General features: G+C 46.9%; 1 protein-coding gene across 2 annotated transcripts in view; it reads right to left on the reverse strand.

Moving 5' to 3' along the window:
• Positions 1–23,880, reverse strand: part of DNAAF11 (dynein axonemal assembly factor 11) — a 122,792-nt gene that overhangs the window by 56,627 nt on the left and 42,285 nt on the right. For both annotated transcript variants that reach the window (XM_068238038.1, XM_068238037.1), the window contains exons 7-9: positions 15,892–15,969; positions 9,498–9,563; positions 3,590–3,659 (exon numbers count right to left, since the gene is read on the reverse strand). In XM_068238038.1, coding sequence (XP_068094139.1) covers positions 3,590–3,659; positions 9,498–9,563; positions 15,892–15,969 — 214 coding nt within the window. The remainder of the gene's footprint in view (positions 1–3,589; positions 3,660–9,497; positions 9,564–15,891; positions 15,970–23,880) is intronic.

Genomic DNA, 23,880 nt, shown 5'->3' on the forward strand with positions numbered 1-23,880 from the left:
CCTGCGACGATGAACACACAACCAGGAAGATAAAGTGAGAAGGCAATCGCCAGAGATGGCGGTTGCTAACAGCGACACAAGACCGAATAAGCACAGATGAGGAATGTATGTATGTCCACCAATCTAGTCGCCAACCTGCGACGACGGACACACAACAAAGGAAACTGAGTGAGAACGCAATCGCCTGAGAAGCGATTGCGAATTAGATTGAGCAAAGGGACAGATTGTATGTGTGTGCACCAAACTAGTCGCCAACCCGCGACGATGCACATCCAACAGCAGATATGAAGTAGGAACGCAATCGCAAGAGAGGCGATTGCCAGAGGTGACACAAAGCTACAGCAAGGCAGAGCACGAGAGTAGCAAAGGCACAGCAAATATACAATGAGGAGATAAGGAAAATAACAAACGCTAACTAAACGCGAACACCGCACTCATTCGCAACAATGCACGCGTTTATGCGCGGTCTCCGCGTGTTAAGCACAACAGAGACAAGCACGCCTAACTAACCACTGACAGACAAACATGAAACAGAAGACGCGAGCGATTGCTTAACGGTTACCTCACCGAGCCTCCAGCAAGCGTTCGTAGCAGACAAGACAGATACACGAAAACAGGAATAAGTGAGAGATATGATCCACTGCTCTTTCCGCCAGAGCGAGTGCGATCCAAGTACAGCAAGAGAGTAGCAGACCAGAAGGATCCACAGCACTAGCGCAAGGCGAGTGCGATCCAAGTATAGAAACAGAGCGAGCTGCATCCACTGCTCTTTCCGCCAGAGCAAGTGCGATCCAAGTATAGAAAGAGAGATGGAGATCGGACGGATCCACAGCACTAGCGCAAGGCGAGTGCGATCCAGGCAAGACAGATCAGATGAGATAGCTGGTAGCAACCGCTGCTCCAGCTATACTCCAAGAACAAAGATCAGAACGACTTTCTGTCGACCACCGCTGGGACAGGACAATCGCAACAGACAAACAAAACAGATATGCAATCCTAACTGCACTAGGGAACCTGCCTAGTGCAGTCCCAGGAATTACACTAGACTAATCTTCAAACAATGAGCAAGGCTGACACTCCAGGAGTGTTTCACAGGACTAACCATTATGACCAGCCCAGGTCTGTGATATCACATAGTATTTATAGAGCAAGCCTACAAAGGATGTGGCTAGGCAATCTGCATGACAAACATGCAAATTCCTCAGCAGCAAGCTGCACAACTGACAAAAGGTCTCTCTTCCAGAGACCTGCAGAATGCAGACCTGAACAGTGGTCAAAAGGCTATAAAATTAACGTATGGACAGTTTTCTACATTTGTTATACCTCAGTTTCTCTTTCCCACAACATAAGATGAAATGAATATACAAACATAATAAAAACAGGCCTAAATTCCCTTTTTAGTGTCCCCCCCCCCCCCCCCCCCATCCAAATGAATTTTAAGATGGTTTGAGCCTACCTCCAAAAACACCACATTATCCACATCGGGATCCCCAAGAATTCCAGAGAAAGCATCATGGTGGGGTTTCTGTTTGGTTTCCTACTGGCAAGCTGAGAGCGGCAGTCCAGCCTAATCGCACCAATAAAGGTTACGTTTCATTGTGTTAGGGGCTTACCTTTACAATTTTCTTTAGATGACATTTCCCCGAGTAGTCCTTTGAGTGTTATCTAGGTGTAATTCCAGTCCTCCACCAGTACGTCTACACAGCTCCCAACTGTCCCTCCTTTAGAGGGACAGTCCCTCTTTGGGAGCCCTTTGCCTCTGTCCCTCTTTCTACCTAATTTGTCCCTCTTTCAGGACTCATGTACAGATCTATATAAATATATGTATTTTTCTACTGAAAAATGTGTTAAATTGACTCTAAACTTTATACCCATTTCCATGTGTTATGAAGGAAAATGAACCAGGATAGAAAAGACCAGTGTGGTCCGAATCATAAAACAACATATTTTTCTTATAAAATCTTGATGGTATGCGTGACTAGGGGTGTTGTTTTATGATTCGGACCACTCTGGTCTTTTCTATCCTGGTTAATTTTTTTAGATAAGGTCCCTCTCTGGTTCCCTTTAAGACACACCACCTGTGTGTCTTAAAGGGAACCAGAGAGGAACCTTATCTAAAAAAATAATAAAAGCAGTTATACATACCTGGGGCTTCCTGCAGCCCCATATGCGCTGATCGATCCCACGCCGCCGTCCACCGCTGCCCGCAACTACGAGAACGGGCTCTCGTCGCTGACGTCATCGGAGCCGGGCTACGTAGGAGAAGAGTGCCCTCTACGTATCTCTCCATACACTCCTGCAGAGATACGCAAAGAGCGCACCTCTGCTGCGCTTAGACTGGCTCCGACTGACGGATCAGCGCGGAGCCGGTTCTCGTAGCTGCGGGCAGAGGAGGATGGCGGCGTGGGATCGATCAGCGCGTATGGGGCTGGAGGAAGCCCCAGGTATGTATAACTGCTTTATTTTTTCCTCTCTGATTCCCTTTAAGTGTCCCTCTCTCTTATATCAAAATGTTGGTAAGTATTATTATTATTATTATTATTTATTGTATTTATATAGCGCCAACATATTACGCAGCGCTGCACAATAGATAAAAGGGGTAACATACAAGGTAGGACATACAGGAAACTCACAACAAAACAAGATAATGCAAATGATTTGATAATACAGTGTCATAGGTCAAAATAGAGACTGTTCTAGTCCACAAGAGGGGTGATTGTCAGTAAGATTGCATAATCAAGCTGGAAACACTAAGGGAGAGGGCCCTGCCAGAGGCTTACAATCTAAAGGGTGGGGGTGGAGACAATAGGTGCATCTGTTGAGAGGGTGTCTAACAGAACATATTATGGTGCTGGTGTAGGGGGGTATGCGAGCATGAAAGGGTGAGTCTTGAGAGCTTGTGTGAAGGTATTAAAGGTGGGGGCGAGTCCGGTGGCTGGAGGGAGCGAGTTCCAGAGAGTAGGGGCAGCCCTGGTAAGGTCCTGCAATCATGCATGTTTGTTTTTATTTGATGGAGTGGCTTGTGGGCTGTGCAGTTCAGATTCAAAGGCAGAGATGATCTAGTTAGATAGCAATAGTGTTCAGCAATACAAGTAAATCACAACAAAGATAATGTTACCTTAATGTGGTGCTTATTTCTGCTGAATTACTGGTGAATTCTGGTAAATTCATTTTTTCGCCCTTTGAAAGCTGCCCTTAGAAAGTGAACCTATTTGTTGGCGAACCGACAAAAGAATGAGCTCTCAGATACACAGAGCTAATTAGGAAGGCCTGGTCAGCTGGCAGACAATATGCTAATTAATAGAGGTGGGCTTGTCTCCTGCAAGTTCAAACAGATCTGTATGTGATACAGGCTTTGATGGAAATTGCAGGCCAGCCACCAGGAAGTAAAGTGTGAACAAACAATGCCAGAATTCAATAGTAATTACAATAATGTCTGTAATGTTACTCAGGTGCTTACACTATTACAGAGGAAGTTCAAGAAAGCAAAAGTGATCAAATACAAAAGATGGAAATTATCAGACATACACAGGCAATGCAGTATGCGTCTATGTGTAGGAGTATTTGCGTCTCACTTATTTCACTGTACCTTATTTTTCACCAGGACTCGGACATGCGTGGGCTGAACATCTACGTCAACCAGAGAAGTGTCTAAATGTCTGCAAAGTAAACACAACAGAGTATGAACTTAAAAATAGGAAAAATAAGTATTTTCTGCTAGCTTAATATTAGACTAGTAGTAATTACCATAAAAAGGCTGCAATGCCTCACTGATACTAAAAGGTTGGCTTTTAATGACTCGCTATTGTAAATGCCTCCGATTCTGAACGTAGATCATGCATACAACATAATTGCTCTTTTTAAAGGTTACACTCAAATTTGACTATTTATTCTGTATAAAAGGAATTCTTAGGGTGTCGGTGGTTAGCTCGCTAGGTACATAGGCTCTTAAAGGGTTCTGGAAGTCACGTGCGCAATGACTAGATAAACTCGTGTACATACAGTACCAGTCCTACTTAGATCCTGCCTGTGGAGATATATTGGGGTGCTGATGCTATTAAGGATAATACAGTAATATATTTTCATTTTCCCATCTGCTGTGGTATGTCAAAGGTGTAGAGATGCAGGCTAGATTCATGGACTGTTCATGTATTTGTGTGGGTGGGTCACTAGACCTACATTTGCATCTAAAGAGGTCTTCAGTGAATACGACCAGTCACCTATCACACAGGACATCCTGCTGCAATGTGAAAGCCTTAATCAATTGTCACCTGTAACCTGGGGAGATTGGAAGTGAAGGAAGTCTTTTGTTTTGTGTGTGTGCCATAGTACCCTTTTCATGTATGTGGATCTCTGGAAATCCCATGTATGTCTGAGAACGGAGACAGGAAAACGCCTTAATCAAGTTTTCACCTGGAGTTGAAAGCCTAACTTCACAATCTTTGATGTATAGTAGACTTTTACCTGGAAATGGAATATGTCTGAGATTTAATTAAAACCTAGTTCCTCCCCTCCCCAAGTAAGTTGCAGCCTCCAGGCGTAGCTCAGAGTATAAAAAGCAGAGGCAAATGCCTAGTGACCATCTGCTCTGGGAGTTAGCGCATAGCTAGAGTCGATCTCGACTTCCGGTCGAACAAGCAGCATGCTCCTGCCGACAACTTTGAGACCTTCAAGTTGGTAACGTTTTTTTTAATCCCCATTTTTATTTTACGCAAATATCCGTGTGTGTTATCTTTGTAACTTTTATCTTGTAACTATTTTTTACTTTGTCTTTTTGTAATCTTTTTGTATATATTAAGTTCTGCATTGTTCTATGTTTTTCTAGAATATTAAATTATTATTTAATAAGTTTGACTTCTGCCGTACTAAACTAACACTCATAGCCTAGAAGAGACTGAAGTGTAACCGTGTATAAGTTCATGCCTAATTGTACGCTTGAGCAACACTACCGTATGAAATTGTAATTGCATTGTGTGTGGGGGCGTTTGTCATACGTTGGCCTAAGCGCGCAGCTGACCCAACGTACGAACAACGCCAGTGCGAGTAGCGACAGCAGAGTGGCTAACAGTATCGTTCGGAACGACTGTTAGTGGGTCTTTGCTTCACGACAGTGTAAGATTGCAACTGTGTGTGTGTGTGGGTGCGTGGCGTTCCCGTATTTGGCCTAAGCGCAAAGCTGACCCAAATACGAAAACGCAGAGTGCGTATTGAGCACTCGATAGCTGAGTGAACGTGTCTAGCAACGCTAGTGGTGGCAGTGGGAAGTGTTTGAGGGGTTCCAGCCTTGTTTGTAGCTTAAATAAGGCTGTTCCCCGCTTAATCTGGTCAAACCCGCAGTCGGGAACCGTATACGCAGGCGTGCCGCGGGCCGGTTCCTGACACTGCCCATGTACACTTTTTTTTTTTTTCCATTGCAGTTGGTCAGGGTCACTGATAGGGCATCACAGGAGGGACATCAGTATGGGGCCCGAGATGAGGCTGTGCCCCAAATAGTGGCAGTGCCACATGGGCCCCAGCTGCAGTTTGTGATTGGCTGTACCCTGGAGAGGGGAGTGGGAAGAGTGTGTGTAATGTGAAAGTACACCAGCAGATCATCAGTGCGGCTTTCATAACTACCTAACTGCACAGTGAAGGAGTTCTTTCTTCTCTGGATCTCCTGCAGCCCTAGGATCATTCTGCTCTGCCTTCATTTGCTCCGGTCTTCTGCATGTCGTCTGTGGCCCCCTCTACATTAGAATTTAAAGGGGTTCTTTAGTGGTGTTAAAAACGGAAACTTACCTGGGGCTTTCATGGCCCGCGATGTCCTCCTACAATCCTCGGTTCCCCGCCACCAGTCCCGGTCTAATATTCGTCTAACTAGACGAGTAATGCTTGCTCCCAAGCGTGTCATTGGGAGCTTGCTGCGCAGGTGCAGTACAAGGTTTTCTGGGACATGACAGCTGCAGGGGGCTGATAGAAGCTCCAGGTAAGTGTTGGTTTTTGTTTTTTGAACACCACCAAAGAACTCCTTTAAGGAGTGAAGGGGAGAGGGTGTGATTAAAGAGAGGCACTGGCGTGTGTGTGTGTATGTGTGTTGGGAAAGGGGGGAGGGTATGGGGTCCAGAAATGTCTGAGGCCAGCCCTGCAATTGGTAATAGAACAGTCCTTTATCTCTGCAGTTAGGGCGGTTGGACTTAAGTGAGGAAAGTGGGGACGCTTCCCAACTATGGTAAATGTGTGTTTGACAACAAATCTTTCCACGTCGCCAACCGCATTCTCCACTTTCAAAGTGTTGAGTGCCGTTTGGTGATCTGTAGTGTTATTGCTAACGAGACGCAAAAATGAAAGTGGCGATTAGCAGTCGGGAGCAGCCAGCTGATCAGCAGGAAAATGCCAGTATTTCTGCAGAAATAACAGTACTTTTCAGGCGATCTGCTCATAGACATGTCTATAAAGAGGCCCACCAATCTCTTGCCTCAGCTACTACTACACATTTGGTATTCCATTAACTAGTCCCTTCCCTCTACAACCTATCATGAATGCTGCAAACTTATTTATCTTTCTCACAACTCATCATCAGCTGCACCTCTCTGCAAATCTCTACACTGCCCCCCCCCCCACCACCCTCACCACCACTCCTCATCAGCTGCTCCTTTCTGAAAATCTCTACACTGGCTCCCCCCACCACTCCTCATCAGCTGCTTCTTTCTGAGAATCTCTACACTGGCTCCTCCCACCACTCCTCATCGGCTGCTTCTTTCTGAAAATCTCTACACTGGCTCCCCCCACCACTCCTCATCAGCTGCTTCTTTCTGAGAATCTCTACACTGGCTCCTCCCACCACTCCTCATCAGCTGCTCCTTTCTGAAAATCTCTACACTGGCTCCCCCCACCACTCCTCATCAGCTGCTTCTTTCTGAGAATCTCTACACTGGCTCCTCCCACCACTCCTCATCGGCTGCTTCTTTCTGAAAATCTCTACACTGGCTCCTCCCACCACTCCTCATCGGCTGCTTCTTTCTGAAAATCTCTACACTGGCTCCTCCCACCACTCTTCACCAGCTGCTCCTTTCTGAAAATCTCTACACTGGCTCCCCCCACCACTCCTCATCAGCTGCTCCTTTCTGAAAATCTCTACACTGGCTCCTCCCACCACTCCTCATCGGCTGCTTCTTTCTGAGAATCTCTACACTGGCTCCTCCACCACTCCTCATTAGCTGCCTCTTTCTGAAAATCTCTACACTGGCTCCCCCACCACTCCTCATTAGCTGCTCCTTTCTGAAAATCTCTACACTGGCTCCCCCACCACTCCTCATTAGCTGCCTCTTTCTGAAAATCTCTACACTGGCTCCTCCCACCACTCCTCATTAGCTGCTTCTTTCTGAAAATCTCTACACTGGCTCCCCCACCACTCCTCATTAGCTGCTTCTTTCTGAAAATCTCTACACTGGCTCCCCCACCACTCCTCATTAGCTGCCTCTTTCTGAAAATCTCTACACTGGCTCCTCCCACCACTCCTCATCGGCTGCCTCTTTCTGAAAATCTCTACACTGGCCCCCCCACCACCCCTCATCAGCTGCTCCTTTCTGAAAATCTCTACACTGGCTCCCCCCACCACCCCTCATCAGCTGCTCCTTTCTGAAAATCTCTACACTGGCTCCCCCCACCACTCCTCATCAGCTGCCTCTTTCTGAAAATCTCTACACTGGCTTCCCCCACCACTCCTCATCAGCTGCTCCTTTCTGAAAATCTCTACACTGGCTCCTCCCACCACTCCTCATCAGCTGCTCCTTTCTGAAAATCTCTACACTGGCTCCTCCCACCACTCATCTGCTACACCTCTATGCAAGTCTCTACACTGGCTCCCCCCACCACTCCTCATTAGCTGCTTCTTTCTGAAAATCTCTACACTGGCTCCCCCCACCACTCCTCATCAGCTGCTCCTTTCTGAGAATCTCTACACTGGCTCCCCCCACCACTCCTCATCAGCTGCTCCTTTCTGAGAATCTCTACACTGGCTCCCCCCACCACTCATCAGCTGCTCCTTTCTGAGAATCTCTACACTGGCTCCTCCCACCACTCCTCATCAGCTGCTCCTTTCTGAAAATCTCTACACTGGCTCCCCCCACCACTCCTCATCAGCTGCATCTTTCTGAAAATCTCTACACTGGCCCCTCCCACCACTCCTCATTAGCTGCTTCTTTCTGAAAATCTCTACACTGGCTCCTCCCACCACTCATCTGCTACACCTCTCTGCAAATCTCTACACTGGCTCCCTCCGCCACTCCTCATCGGCTGCTCCTCCCTGCAAATCTCTATACTGGCTCCTCCCACCATTCCTCATCAGCTGCTTCTTTCTGAAAATCTCTACACTGGCTCCCCCCACCACTCCTCATCAGCTGCTCCTTTCTAAAAATCTCTACACTGGCTCCTCCCACCACTCCTCATCAGCTGCTCCTTTCTGAAAATCTCTACACTGGCTCCCCCCCACCACCCCTCATCAGCTGCTCCTTTCTAAAAAATCTCTACACTGGCTCCCCCCACCACTCCTCATCAGCTGCTCCTTTCTGAAAATCTCTACACTGGCTCCCCCCCACCACCCCTCATCAGCTGCTCCTTTCTAAAAAATCTCTACACTGGCTCCCCCCACCACTCTTCACCAGCTGCTCCTTTCTAAAAATCTCTACACTGGCTCCTCCCACCACTCTTCACCAGCTGCTCCTTTCTAAAAATCTCTACACTGGCTCCCCCCACCACTCCTCATCAGCTGCTCCTTTCTGAAAATCTCTACACTGGCTCCCCCCACCACTCCTCATTAGCTGCTTCTTTCTGAAAATCTCTACACTGGCTCCTCCCACCACTCATCTGCTACACCTCTCTGCAAATCTCTACACTGGCTCCCTCCGCCACTCCTCATCGGCTGCTCCTCCCTGCAAATCTCTATACTGGCTCCTCCCACCATTCCTCATCAGCTGCTTCTTTCTGAAAATCTCTACACTGGCTCCCCCCACCACTCCTCATCAGCTGCTCCTTTCTAAAAATCTCTACACTGGCTCCTCCCACCACTCCTCATCAGCTGCTCCTTTCTGAAAATCTCTACACTGGCTCCCCCCCACCACCCCTCATCAGCTGCTCCTTTCTAAAAAATCTCTACACTGGCTCCCCCCACCACTCCTCATCAGCTGCTCCTTTCTGAAAACCTCTACACTGGCTCCCCCCACCACTCCTCATCAGCTGCTCCTTTCTGAAAATCTCTACACTGGCTCCTCCCACCACTCTTCACCAGCTGCTCCTTTCTAAAAATCTCTACACTGGCTCCCCCCACCACTCCTCATCAGCTGCTCCTTTCTGAAAATCTCTACACTGGCTCCTCCCACCACTCCACATCAGCTCCTCCTTTCTTCAAATCTCTACACTGGCTCCTCCTACCACTCATGTGCTACACCTCTCTGCAAATCTCTCAATAAATATTGTTGGTTTCATATTCATTCAGATTTGTTTTCATAGCACAAACATACCTGTAGATGGCAAGGTCTAGAATGAACTGATTATTTTCTTCATCATCGACCAAGGTGAAATCCAGCCTGTATGTAGGAGTGAAATAAGATCCTGTGGTCACTCAGTAGTGTAATCTTTGCATGCACATAATATTCAATCCAATATTATCCAATCTAGGAGAACTCACAGAGAAGTGTGTGATCAGTTTGGTCAGGTGATAAAAATGCAAGTCTCTGATTGGCTAGTCATGATCATGTGCTGAAGCAGGATGTGATCACAGCAAACCAGAGCTCTGCAAATCTGGTCAAACAAATCATATGCTTCTCCATGAGTTCTCCTAGACAGGACCAATGCTAGTTTAAGCCCAGCTAAAGACAACTTCAAGAGAGATATCAAGACTAGCAGGGCCAGTTCTCTCATGAAGCAAGGTGAACATTTGCATCAGGTGCAGAGATTACAGGAGCAGCATGTTTGTACTGTGTTTACACTAACAGCATGCAGTCACAGTAGGAGGACAAGCGAGAGGAGAGCGAGGTGAGGAGGTCATCATTGGGGAAAAGCAGCTTGTTGTGCTGTGTGAGGAGTCTGATAGTGAGTGAGGAGGCAGGAGATCATCATTGGGGAAAAGCCGCTTGTTGTGCTGTGTGAGGAGTCTGGCAGTGAGTGAGGGGGGGGGAGGCAGGAGAGCAGCAGTGTTTCATTGGACTAGCACAGCAGAAGGGAGGAGGTGGCAATGCTGTCCTGACTGAGGAGGTGTGGAGTGGCTGAGGGTGAGCAGTGTGTTTGTCACAGACTCACAGCCAGCCAGTGTGCTATTGTGTTGAGCTGCAGCATGTCATATGAGAACATTAAATGAAGCAAAGTAAACTGTCAAGTGCTGTACGATCATTCCAAATCGAGAAGGGGGGGAGGGGGGGGGGCACATCCTCACAAGCTTGCCTCAGGCAGCAAAAAGTCTAGAACCGACCCTGAGAACTAGTAATGACATGATCAGCATTGCCCTGCCTGTCTTACTTGTAAGAGCTGAATTTTCTGTTGTGTAATGGATGTATGACCTCCTCCTGCCTGTCACTACACAGCTCTGCCGACAGTTCCTGTAACAAATCTGATTGATCAGAGCCCCTCATAGGTTATCACTAGGTGATAGGTGTTTACATGCTGCTCTGGCAGTTAAAGTGGACCTATGAAAGAATTGTACCGTTATAGAGACTCTGTAAGGCCTAGTGCACACCGACCGGTTTTGGTAGCGTTTTTAGAACCGCTTGCGGATGTGGAAAAGCTTGGGTAATGTATTTCAATGGGCTGGTGTACACCAGAGTGGTAGGCGTTTTGCAGAAACGCATACTCCGGGGCTGCAGCATTTTTTGGATTTCGGAGGCGTTTTGTAACGATAGGTGTCAGCAACCACAGAGAGAATCTGATTCTTGGCGATCTGCAGTATTCCCAAGAATACAGATATACCTGATTATTGGGGATCTGCAGAATCGCCAATAATCAAATATGACTAACCTCTAGACACCTGAGTGAGTAAGTGTTTTGGTGCAACAGTAACCTTTGGACCACCGGGGTAGCAGGTGGTCCAATAAGTAGAGAAGACTCTACTGCAGTCAAGGACACCTGGAAGGGAGTCCCAGACTGACAAGGAGCAGTGTCCCCTCTGTAGAGCAGGGGACCCCTGCGGGACGGCTGAACACCCTGAGGGAGGGTGACAGCCAGAAGGTCAGACAGACCGGGTCGGCAACAGTGTATCAGATATGCAAGGTACCAAATCAGAGAACAGAAGAATAGTCAGGAAAGCTACAGGTCATAACAGGTATCAGAAAGATCTAGTCTGAGGTGTGAGGGCCGTAATCTCAACACCCTGGAACTATGCTAGAGAATAACACAGATGATATACAGTATTCCTAGTCTGGGGTGTGAGGGCCGTGATCTCAACACCCTGGAACTATGCTAGAGAATAACACAGATGATATACAGTATTCCTAGTCTGGGGTGTGAGGGCCGTGATCTCAACACCCTGGAACTATGCTAGAGAATAACACAGATAATAATACAGTGAACTGGCTAAGTGTGGATTCCCAAGTCCTCCTGGTTCCACCACACTGAAGGATCTGACTAAGGTCTGAGTGCTAACACATAGGTATTCGCAACGCCAGACAACCAGCAACTGAACAGCAGGAGATATATATAGTAAAGCACCCCACAGCGCTGCCCAGCTCCCATCAACCAATCACTGACTGAGCAGGAATCAGCTGACCACCCAGATCAGCTGATCTTCCTCCTATTGGTATAAAGAGCTTGTCTTGCAGCGCGCGCGCGTAGCTCTCCATCTGTGTGCACTACTAGTTCCAGACAGCCCAGACACATGTTGCTGCGGGGAAACCGCCACACTGGACGCGGAATCCGCCGCCTTACCGTCAGAACATGTGGCGGCACCCACGCCATTCTTCCCATGTGCACCATTAGTTCCAGATAACCCAGACGCATGCTGACGCGGACAAACCGCCGCATCAGACGCGGAATCAGCCGCCTTACTGTCAGAACACGCGGCGGCTTTTCCGCTATTCATCACACGTTTCTGCTTCCAATGTTAAGTATAGGAAAAACGCTTGATAAAACGCCAGATCAGAGCGGTTTTCCGGGCGTTTTTGTTACAGTAGCTGTTCAGTAACAGCTTTACTGTAACAATATCTGTAATCTGCTACATAAAATACACTACACAAAATCGCAAAACGCTAGCAAAATGCTTCATAATAAGAAGAAAAAAAACGCTTCAAAAACCGCTAGCGTTTTGCGGATCTGCTAGCGATTTTTTTGGTGTGCACTAGGCCTAACAACATTTTCAGCCTTTTTTCTACGATCCTACAAGTTCCTATATCTAAAGTGCTCTGGATTACTGCAGCCTTTTTTAGTTGCTTAAAGAGAGTCTGAAGCGAGAATAAATCTCACTTCAGACCTCATAGTCAGCAGGGGCATGTGTGCCCCTGCTAAAACGCCGCTATCCCGCAGCTAAACGGAGGTCCCTTACCCCACGAAATCCCCTCCGAGCAGCGCATCCCCTCTTCCGGATTAAGGCAGGTCTAACCGCCGCAGCCCTGCCTCACGCGCATCTGTCAGCGCGTATCTCCGCCTCTCCCCCACCCCTCTCAGTCTTCCTTCACTGAGAGGGGCGGAGGAGAGGCGGCGATGCGCCGCTGATAGACGGCGCTGAGAGGCAGGGCTGCAGCCATTAGCCCTGCCTCAAGAGCAGCAAAATCTACGACCAAGTTGGTCGTAGATTTTGCAGGGGGGGTTGGGGGGTCAGGGACCCTCGCTTAGCCGCGGGATAGCGGCGTTTTAGCAGGGGCACACATGCCCCTGCTGACTATGAGACAAGAAGCAAGATTTATTCTTGCTTCAGTGTCTCTTTAATTGCTGTAATAAATCAAATTTACTCTCCTTTGTCAGGTTTGTCGGCCCAATGAGGAAGTGGCTGTAATTGTTTACAGACAGGAGGAGGTTACACTGATAGCCCTGCTCTGAGTTTCTTCGAGTCTTTCACACACTGAAAACTGTGAAAAGCAGAGCTCACACATTCCCTGTCACTCAGTATCATCTACTGATAAAAGCTGATAGTTGTGAGAAGCATAGCTCATACAGTATTGCAGATTGCAGACACGGACCTGCTATCAGTAATCACAACTAAAGATTGCAGCATTCTTTACAAGGTAAAACTTCTTCTAAACTATGAAATAAGCTCTAATGGCTGAATTTATTGTTCAATAATATAACCTTTCATGAAAACTGTAATGCAGTTTAGAGGAACATGCAATATTATGATGAACTTCCTGTTTGGCAGCCATACTTTTTTTTTACAAAAACAGTTTATAAAACTGCTTTTTTTGGGCCAGGATCCTGGTGGAGAACTGCGAAAATGTGACAGAGGAAGACAGGAGAAGAAAACCTACAGGCTGGTATGTTTATACGAGGTTTTTAGGTTACAGATTCTCTTTAAAGAGACTCTGTAACATTAAAAAGATCCCCTGGGGGGTACTCACCTCGGGTGGGGGAAGCCTCCGGATCCAAATGAGGCTTCCCACGCCGTCCTCTGTCCCACGGGGGTCTCGCCGCAGCCCTCCGAACAGCCGGCGACTGTGCCGACTGTCAGTTCAATATTTACCTTTGCTGGCTCCAGCGGGGGCGCTGTGGCGGCTGTCGGCTCCGAACTACATGGAAATACCCGATCTCATTCGGGTCCGCTCTACTGCGCAGGCGCAGGAAACTTGCGCCTGCGCAGTAGAGCAGATCCGACGGCGATCGGGTATTTCCGTGTAGTTCGGAGCCGACAGCCGTCAGAGCGCCTGCGCAGGAGCCAGGAAGGTAAATATTGATGTCACCGCTGCACGGACTCCACGGAGGGCTGCAGCGAGACCCCTGACGGATGGAGGACGGCGTGGGAAGCCTCATTAGGATCCGGAGGCTTCCCCCACCCGAGGTGAGTACCCCCCAGGGGATCTTTTCATGTTACAGATCCTCTTTAAAGGGAACCAGAGAGGAACGAAAAAAAAAAAAAAAAGAAAAAGCTTTTATACATACCTGGGGCTTCTTCCAGCTCCACAAGCCTGGATCGCTCCCACGCCGCCATCCTCCGTTTCCTGGATCGGCGGTACCGGGTTCCGTCACTTCCGGCGGACGCGGCCAATTGTCCGCATCACAGGGGCTCCCTCCATGTATGTACACATGAGGCTGCGCAGTAGGCAGCCTCACTCGTACATACATGGAGGGAGTGCCGTGTGATGCGGACAATTGGCCGCGTCTGCTGGCCGACTGGCGGCCATGACGGGACCCGGTACCGGCGGATCCAGGCAGCAGAGGACGGCGGCATAGGAGCGATCCGTGCGTATGGGGCTGGAGGAAGCCCCAGGTATGTATAAAAGCTTTTTTTGGGGGCCTCTGGTTCCCTTTAATGAGCACCTTAAAGTGAACCTCTAGACTAAAAATCTACTCAGCAGCACTGAAAAGGATTGGTGTTTCTTTAACAGTTTCACAGCATCAGAACTTTGTTTTTCTTACCAAAGCCTCATTTGTAGCTGCACAGAAGCTAAGCTCCGCCCCATCAAAGGAAAGTGCCCGGCATTTTTCCCCTGATGCTGTGCAAAGTATGATGGGATTTCTGATGTTGTTGTTCTCATTTCTTAGCAACAGGGAGGGGTGATCAGGACACAGGACAGTTGGAACTGTGTCTCATGCTCTGTGTCACATCCTTTCAACCAAAAATATGTCTGCCCTCATGAAAACACAAACATTTGCCTGTTCTTTTAAAACAGGGTGGGTAAGAGATTATATTACCTATCTATTTTAATTAACTTAACTAATGTAACTTAATGGCAGTATGTTTGTTTAGGCTGGAGTTCCTCTTTAAGGACTGTAAATGTTGCTTTTAAACTAACATGGGGAGGGTGGATGCCTTGTGGTGTATTGAAGGGGAACATAAGTGTGGTGTAAGATTTCATGGAACCATGTAAGGTGGAGGTGTTAGCAGACTAGTAGCCACTCCCATAGGGTGTGCGCTCTGTAATGTTGGAAACTCCCACAGGATGTGAACAGCAGAGGGAAGAGGATATGACCTCACTTTCAGATTCAATACTTCCTGCTTGATCAGATGTAATATATGTACTAGTGACATTAGCCCGTTTAAAAACGGGCTTTAGGTCTGTCACAGGCGCATGTCAGCGCGCATGCACCTGCCGAGCATGGGCATGCCCGCAATGCGTGCATACACGCCCACCGTGCGCTCACACACGCCCGCCCCTCCTGGCCCCGCCCTCTCCTGCAAGCCGCTCGTCATTCCCTCAGCTCAGTGTCTCTGTGTCCCTGCGCACAACAAAAAAAAACGCGCACAACGAAAAAAAACACACACACGGAAATGAGACGTAGAAACACTTGCCTATTATTATATAGGATAGGTATTGTTTTAAAACCTTAGCAGTACCAAAGGCAGGAAGTCACTAAAAATTTACTAGTTAGGACAAAGACAGCAATAAGCCAGCCCCCCACTTCCCCCACAATAAATTCTAACTCATTTCCACCTATCCAACATTAAATTTAAACATTCTTCTGAGGTTGAGCTTTAAAATGAATGGGTACGTCCTGCTGTCTCTCTATCACTGCCATGCCCATCTTTAACCATCAATATAAAGTCCCGCCATGTATTAGACATTCGTATTTCCTGCCTGATGAAGGGTAATATCCCATTTGTCAGCTATAATTAGCGGGAACACGGAGCAGGCATGAGCCATGGCGGATCTCGTAGATCCATCAGGCGGGTTTCTCTGTGAAAGATTGTGAAATCATTTCTGAGCACAACAGGAGCTGATTAGAAGCATCTCCGACTTGCGAACTGCAGCCTCTCCGCGCATCGCATCAGTCACTTACTTGGGTTCGTTAACGTTCAGAGCGCGTCCGTCAGACGTGACCAGAGTCCGCGGCGGCTTAACTTTCTTCTGCTCTTCACTGGAAGGTAAAAACAGACAACGTCAGATATTTTAAAGTGGACCTGAACTCTTGCACACGACAGAAGGAAAACAGAGAAATGCACCATGTATGAATTCATACCTCCCAACTTTTTGAGATGAGAAAAATTGTAAAATTTAAAATATGTGCAAACATATACAAATAAGAACATTATTTCCAAAGTAAAATGAGCCATAAATTACTCTTTTCCTATGCCGCTGTCAAGTAAAGTAGGTAGTAAAAATTCTGACAGAAGCGACAGGTTTTGGACTAGTTCATCTCTTCATAGGGGATTCTCAGGGCACTAATGGCGCTCGGATTCCAGGCAGCATTGGAATATAGGCACTTCAATTGACCTGAGGAAGCGGTTTTGACCGTGAAACGCGTTGTCTGTGCTCCAAATAAAACCTGACTATATAAGTATACACCTCGATTTGTATAACTCCCGCAAGGGACACCTAGAAGGTAGGACCACACCATTTTTCTACCTAATGTTGTACCTACCATATAGAACCAATTAGATTATAATCCTCTTACCGGGCGCGGCGTGCATCCGGGAGGCGGCATGGAGCAGGTAGTATGATTTTTTTGGTAGCAAGGTAGTACTTTTTTTGAAGCCGTCTCGGGTTCTCTTTAAGTATATTTATAAGACCCCAGCTTAGAACATTTTAAGCACAATTAAAGGGGTTCTTTTGCGAAAAAAGTAGGCAGTTAAAAAATGTGACAGATGACAGGTTTTGGGCCAGTCCATCTTTTTAAGGGGGATTCTCAGGGCTTTCTTTGTTTTCAACAGCATTTCCTGAACAGCAGTTTAACTGCCAAAATAGCAAGATACCAGCCGGCCTCCCTAATCACTTGCACACTATTATGTCAGTTGGATTTTGCAACTGTTGTTCAGGAAATGCTGTTGAAAACAAAGAAAGCCCTGAGAATCCCCCTTAAAAAGATGGACTGGCCCAAAACCTGTCATCTGTCACATTTTTTAACTGCCTACTTTTTTTTGCGAAAGAACCCCTTTAAAGAAAACCTGAACTGAAAATTAAAAGTCAAAATAAGCATACACAGGTCATACTTATCTCCTGTATAGTCTACTCCTCAGTGTCTTTCTCCTCTCCCACATCCTGTTTGTACACTGATCAATGGAATTCTCCGTCCTCCATTTTGAAAATAGCCATTACCCATAACAGCTTTCTGGTCAGCACACAGTTAAACTGTAACATCGCCCACTTGAGCCATAGGGAACCATGGACATTGCCTGGTAGATCAGTTTTCCCCTCAGCTATAACTGACAGCAACTGATATTTTACTGACAGCAACTGATATATTTCAGATCTGACAAAACATTGTCAGAACTGGAAGGGATTATTGTCAGAAGAAAATGGTGAGCTTCTGAGAGGAACTGATGGCAAGGTAACTATGTAATGTTCATTTGAAGTTACCTCATGTGTTTATTTTAAATATTTTTACTCAGTACAGGTTCTCTTTAAGTATAAGTACGCTAACACTTTAAAGAGAAACCGTAACCAAGAATTGAACTTCATCCCAGTCAGTAGCGGATACCCCCTTTCCCATGAGAAATATTTTCTTCTTCTCAAACGGATCATCAGGGGGCTCTGTATGGCTGATATTGTGGTGAAACCTCTGCCACAAATAATGTCAGTGCCTCACAGCACTGAGGTACTGACATCACACTTACTGACATCACACTGTGGGAGCCTTGTGGCATTGTGGGAAACACTGCCAAAAAAGCAAGCAGCATCTCCTTCCAGTGACATCACCTGCCAGTAGTAAAAATGTCACCATGTGATAAATGTCTGAATGTAAATCAGGGAGAGGAAAGATTTTACAATGAGAAAACACTGACTAAATCATTTATACATAATTATTGTGAAAATTAAGCACTTTTTTTTATTACATTATTTTAACTGAAGTTCCTCTTTAAAGAGAAACTCCAACCTAGAATTGAACTTTATCCCAATCAGTAGCTGATACCCCCTTTTACATGAGAAATATAATGCTTTTCACAAACAGACCATCAGGGGGCGCTGTATGACTGATTTTGTGCTGAAACCCCTCCCACAAGAAGCTCTGAGTACCGCGGTACTCTGGGCAAACTGCCACAATGTAACGATGTTCACAGACAGGAATTAGCTGTTTACAGCTGCCTCTAACAGCCAAAACAGCTAGGAGCAGCTACGTAACCTGCCCACCAGGGCCGGGCCGAGGCAGAGGCAAGAGAGGCTCCAACCTCAGGGCGCAGTGTAGGAGGGGGCGCACAACTCCCCTATTGTGTTTGAAGCAGAAAGAAATAAGAAAAGGGGATACATGGCAGTGACTGCAAGCCAGATAACTAGAGATTAAGGTGTTGGGGGCCCTGGGGCGCCTCTTAGTCTAATAGCAATCAGTGTGTGATAGCTGGGGTGGGAGGGATGGAGGGGCGCACTTTGGTGTCTCAGCCTTGGGTGCTGGAGGACCTTGTCCCGCCTCTGCTGCCCACAGTAACAATGTCACCATGTGATAAATGTCAGAATGTAAATCGGGGAGAGGAAAGATTTTACAATGAGCAAACACTGACTAAATCATTTATACATAATTATGGTAAAAAATGAAGCACTTTTTTTTACTACATTTTCACTGGAGTTCCTCTTTAAGAACGGTCTGCAGATTAACTGCTAGGACATGAGGCAAGGCAGGAAACTCTATTTCTGTATAAAATATTAGCACAAATGAAATAAATGAAGGGCTGCAGACACAGGAATGAGACATAAAATGCTGATGATGTCAGAAGCGGCACTAATCACCCCAGCCATATAAATCACTAAACATGTTACTTTCCCAGCAGCCACTTTTCCCCAAAAAAATAAAAAGTCCTGGGAGTAAAACGGAGAGAAAAGGGGATTTATCTCTAGCTGTCACATAGACGTGATGCAGAGCGGTTATACTGTGGAATACAGATGGACTTTCTAATTCTGGCAGTTCTTAAATTCCATGTCGGCGCACAGACCTAAAAATATCGCCTAACAGCTCAGTAAAACATTCGTTTGTTGTGTGAAAAACAAAAGTCTGCTTTCTTAAAGTGAACCGAGCACCTTTTTTATCATTCAGAACATTTCTATAGCACATGAAAAATGCATGCCGACAATCTGTTTCATTATTAAAATAAACTTTCATTTTACCTTGTATTTTACATTCAAAGTAGATGAATTACCCTGTTTCAGCAGGGCTGCCCGGCCGTCCCCGGCCGCAGAGCTTTCAGGTTCCTAATTGTTTTATTGGGCTAATTACCAAGAGGTAAACAATGCTATTAGACAACAAAGGGGGTTAGTAATTAGGACTATTTCTTCAAAGACCTAGTTTGTGTCAATGTGTCAAGATAGCATCTCTGACTTCTGTAAATAAGGAATGTGAGAAGGGGAGGGGGGAACATGGCAGCTTCTATGCCAGGAGAGATTCCATTGAAAGAGAATGTGCTCAGTTCCCTTTAAAACAGAAAGAATTTGCGATAATTCAGGTTGGAGTGAGCTTGAGATGTCTCCCAGTGCATCACTGCTGAGTATATGCAAATTAACCATTGTTACCCTTAGAAGCTAAACACACCTCCAGAACCGCTGAAATGCAATGTGTCAGCTTGTTAATTTGTACAGAGCCATAATAATCCAACAGGCATACAGACTGTTTCGGATTGTTTGATCCTCATCAGTGCATGGCATGGATTAATTTGGCTCTATGCAGTAGGGCTTGTAACACCGAGAGGTACAGACTAACCAGCAAGCTCATGGTGACCCAGAACTCATTGGAGTGTGTAAGGGACTACAATGGTCCTAAAAGCCCCCTTACTAAGATGTTAAGAAAAAACAAAAGTTTGCTTTCTTAAAACAGAAAGAATTTGCGATCATTCAGGTTGGAGTGAGCTTGAGATGTCTCCCAGTGCATCACTGCTGAATATATGCAAATTAATGCAAAGTTGTGTGAAAAGCGCCCCTTATTTAGGGCTATGACTAACTACAGTGCTTCTAGTCTCTGGCGATTCCAAAAGCGCTATGCCAGTGGTCCTCAAACTAAGGCCCACGGGCCGAATGTGGCCCCCTGAGGCTTTTTTACCGGCCCCATACACACAAAAAATGTATTACTTATAGATGCGGCCAGCTACATCTTTAAATATTGGTGGTCTGCATATAGAATAGCAGTGCTGGCACCACCCATCCACATGGAAGCCAGAAAGCAGTCATTCGCTGGCTTCCGATGAAATTCCACATCAGGTGACACTGCTGTCCACTGCAGGTTGTCACCTGGGTATGCTTCACTGTCTGGCCCGCAAAGACTTCTACATCATTTTATGTATACTCGGGCCCCCCAGCAGTCTGAAGTACGTTCACCCGGCCCTCAACCCAAAACGTTTGGGGACCCCTGCGCTAGGCTAATGAAAGTACATGGGCGCAAACATACAAGAGGTATGGGCGATTAGAGAAATACAAAGTATAGAAGCGCTGCAAAACAACCTTTGAATCACAATTTTGTGTGCACTTGTGGAGTTTTGAATAAAGTTTTTACTTACATGCTGCGTCCTATACGCTGGCTTCTGGCGTGTAGCCCCGCCTCCTTGCACAGAGGCAATGGCATTATGTGCAAAGGGGCGGGGCGACACTATAGAATCCTGCACATGATCCTGGCATGTAGAGCTTTATTCAAAATACAAAACACAAATTTCGGGGAATTTGTGCCGCAAATTGGAGCCAAAAAAACGGTGGCCAAAGCGCATGCACTTTAGGAAGCGCAAGCGCCGCTTCAAATGGGCACCCAGCCTTAAACTTTTGATCACCTGACCAGAAGTAAATTATCTGCCTTCAGTGGGGCTTTAAAGTGACCCTGTAGTAACTGTAGGTAAAGTTGCTTGTGTGTAGCAGAACCCATGGAGGACCAAGTCACTAGTAATGTAGTGAACATCAAATTTTCGTTTCCAGTCGAATCTGGCAAAACGCCATAGACTTCAATGGGCAGGCAAGTTTTAAAACCTACAGGGACTGTTTCTGGCCACAAAAGTGATGGAAAAGTTGTTTCAAGGGGCCTAACACCTGGACAGGGGCATGCCGGAGGGGGATCCATGCCAAAAGTCCCACCACAAAATTACGGAGTTGATGCAGAGTCGAGTTTTAATCTCTAAAGGGCAGAAATAACAGTACATTCCTACATTTATGGAATTAAGTGCTTTAAAATGTCCGGCGTGAGTACACGGCGATAAGGTAGAGTAAGGGTTAGGCCCAGTTAACACTGACAGACGAAACGCAGCGTTAAACGCGCCACAAACAAACACAAAAATCTTTAGTGATAACTTCAGGCGAGCAACTCATTGTTTTTGCTAGTTGACACCTCCAGGACATATATGTAAGTTCTCTTGATGGCAGTCTTTGTGTAGTGGCCACTGTGCTTGTGCGCACGTTCGTGGGAGTGCAGGCAATCACGGTTTTCTAGCCACTATGGTCAGGCTGAGGTAGTTCAATGACTGTTAAGTGACCAAAAAAACACTGGTTCTGCACTGAGGCCTTTAACAGGGGGAAGTAGTGGATACTAGATGCCAGTAGTGGTGGTGAAGGATTATTGGGTTATGGTCGGTGCACTAGTAGGACCAGCAGACCTGTCTCCAACAGCTAACGTGTGCACTGGAAACACTGAATTGCAATATAACAATAGCAAGAAAAAGAAAAAGGAGGGTGTACTACTGTAGCACTAAGCACTGACTGCACCTGTCTGCACCAGCTAAAGTGCACTGTGTGGACACACTGAACATCAGTATCACAAGACCAAAACACAGCCTTTAGAAGGGCTCTGGGATTATGTAGATGGGGAATCGGGATTGTAGCAGCAAGAAACTCCACCGGCGACAGGGAATGCAGGCCTAACTAACGCTTTCCCTATCTGCAGAAATGCTCTGACCCATCTCCTTCATACACACAAGCAATAGAACACAGCAGTACATGCATCCAGCTACATTTGAAAGTGGTCAGCAGGTGCTCGTCAGCCAATCAGGATGCACTGTCATACACCCTTTACCTGCCATACCACATCTAGCAGCCATTAGCATTCAGGTGGGAGGCTTCAGTTGGACGCCATCGCAAGATTGCGTCGCTAGCAGGACCGCCCCGTGCAGGCATCCCTCCCACAGGGGTGCCTCCCTAACCGCTCACCTGTCCGCCATGTCCTAGAGCTGAAAGAAAACGTTTAAAAACACACGATTGGTTCACACGATGGCCAGGGGCCCCGGACCTCTCTCACTGGCCGGGGCCCCAAGGCCAACATGTGATACCTGGAGGGGTGTGCAGGTGGGCCTGGACCTCTCACACCCAGGCTCTGGACCTCTCACATCCAGAAAACCCACCAACACTGCCTCCATATTGAATGCTAAATTCAACACACACAAGCAATAGAACACAGCAGTACATGCATCCAGCTACATTTGAAAGTGGTCAGCAGGTGCTCGTCAGCAGTGGCGGCTCCAGGAATTTTTTTAGGGGGTGCTATGCAGGTGCTGGACCAATTTCCGGGGGAGCTGACGACCTGCGGCGCGCAAAGAAATGGGCGTGGTCATGACCGGATGAGGGTGGGGCTAACTGTAATTTAAAGTGAACCCAGGGTGAGAGTGATATGGTGGCTGCCATATTTATTTCCTTTTAAACAATTCTAGTTGCCTGGCAGCCTTGCTGATCTATTTGGCTGTAGTAGTGAACTGAATTACACCAGAAACAAGCATGCAGCTAATCTTGTCAGTTCTGATAATATTGTCAGAAACCCCTGACCTGCTGCATGCTTGTTCAGGGTCTATGGTTGAAAGAATTAGAGGCAGAGGGCCAACACGGCAGCCAGGCAGCTGGTATTACTTAAAAGGAGAGAAATATGGCAGCCTCAATATTATTCTCACCTCGGGTTCCCTTTAAAAGTGCAACGCAAAGACAGAGGGCCCAAGTTTTGGTGACCCTTTCCCCAGAAAATTCACATCATTGTGCATGTTTTCTCAAGAAAATACACGTAATGTGAGCAGATGTGAACAAAAAACATGTTCAATAACCCCAATATGCACAATCGGTAGCAGATATGACCCCAATATGCACAATCCGTAGCAGATATGACCCCAATATGCACAATCCGTAGCAGATATGATCCCAATATGCACAAGATATGACCCCAATATGAACAATCGGTAGCAGATATGACCCCAATATGCACAATCGGTAGCAGATATGACCCCAATATGCACAATCGGTAGCAGAAATGACCCCAATATGCACAATCGGTAACAGAAATGACCCCAATATGCACAATCCGTAGCAGATATGACCCCAATATGCACAATCCGTAGCAGATATGACCCCAATATGCACAATCCGTAGCAGATATGACCCCAATATGCACAATCCTTCCTCAGCAGTTTTGACCACAATCAGCACCACCTGAAAAAGAAAAGAAAAACCCATTTACTCACCTACAGCCAGAAGACCTTCTTTCCCGAGTCCCGACCTCCTTGTGGCGTGCAGCGCCCGCGCACCCACGATCCTCTTCCTTCCCGACGTCACGAGACTTCCTGCCTGCATGCTGAGAGCAGGGCTACGGGAAAATGGCCGCCCGAAGCCATGCACTGCAGACTCGAAGTCTGCAGAACAGAGCTTCGGGCGGCCATCTTACCGTAGCCCTGCCTGCTGCTCCGGGCTGCCGCTGTGTGAACTGACTTGGCGTCTTTTAGACGCCTGAAGTCAGTTCACTCCAGGGGGTGCTTTGGGGGTGCTTGGACAATTCTAGGGGGTGCTCGAGCACCCCCCTGGCGCCGCCCCTGCTCGTCAGCCAATCAGGATGCACTGTCATACACCCTTTACCTGCCATACCACATCTAGCAGCCATTAGCATTCAGGTGGGAGGCTTCAG

This window comes from Hyperolius riggenbachi, chromosome 5 (genome assembly GCF_040937935.1).
Source record: "Hyperolius riggenbachi isolate aHypRig1 chromosome 5, aHypRig1.pri, whole genome shotgun sequence".
NCBI lineage: Eukaryota > Metazoa > Chordata > Amphibia > Anura > Hyperoliidae > Hyperolius > Hyperolius riggenbachi.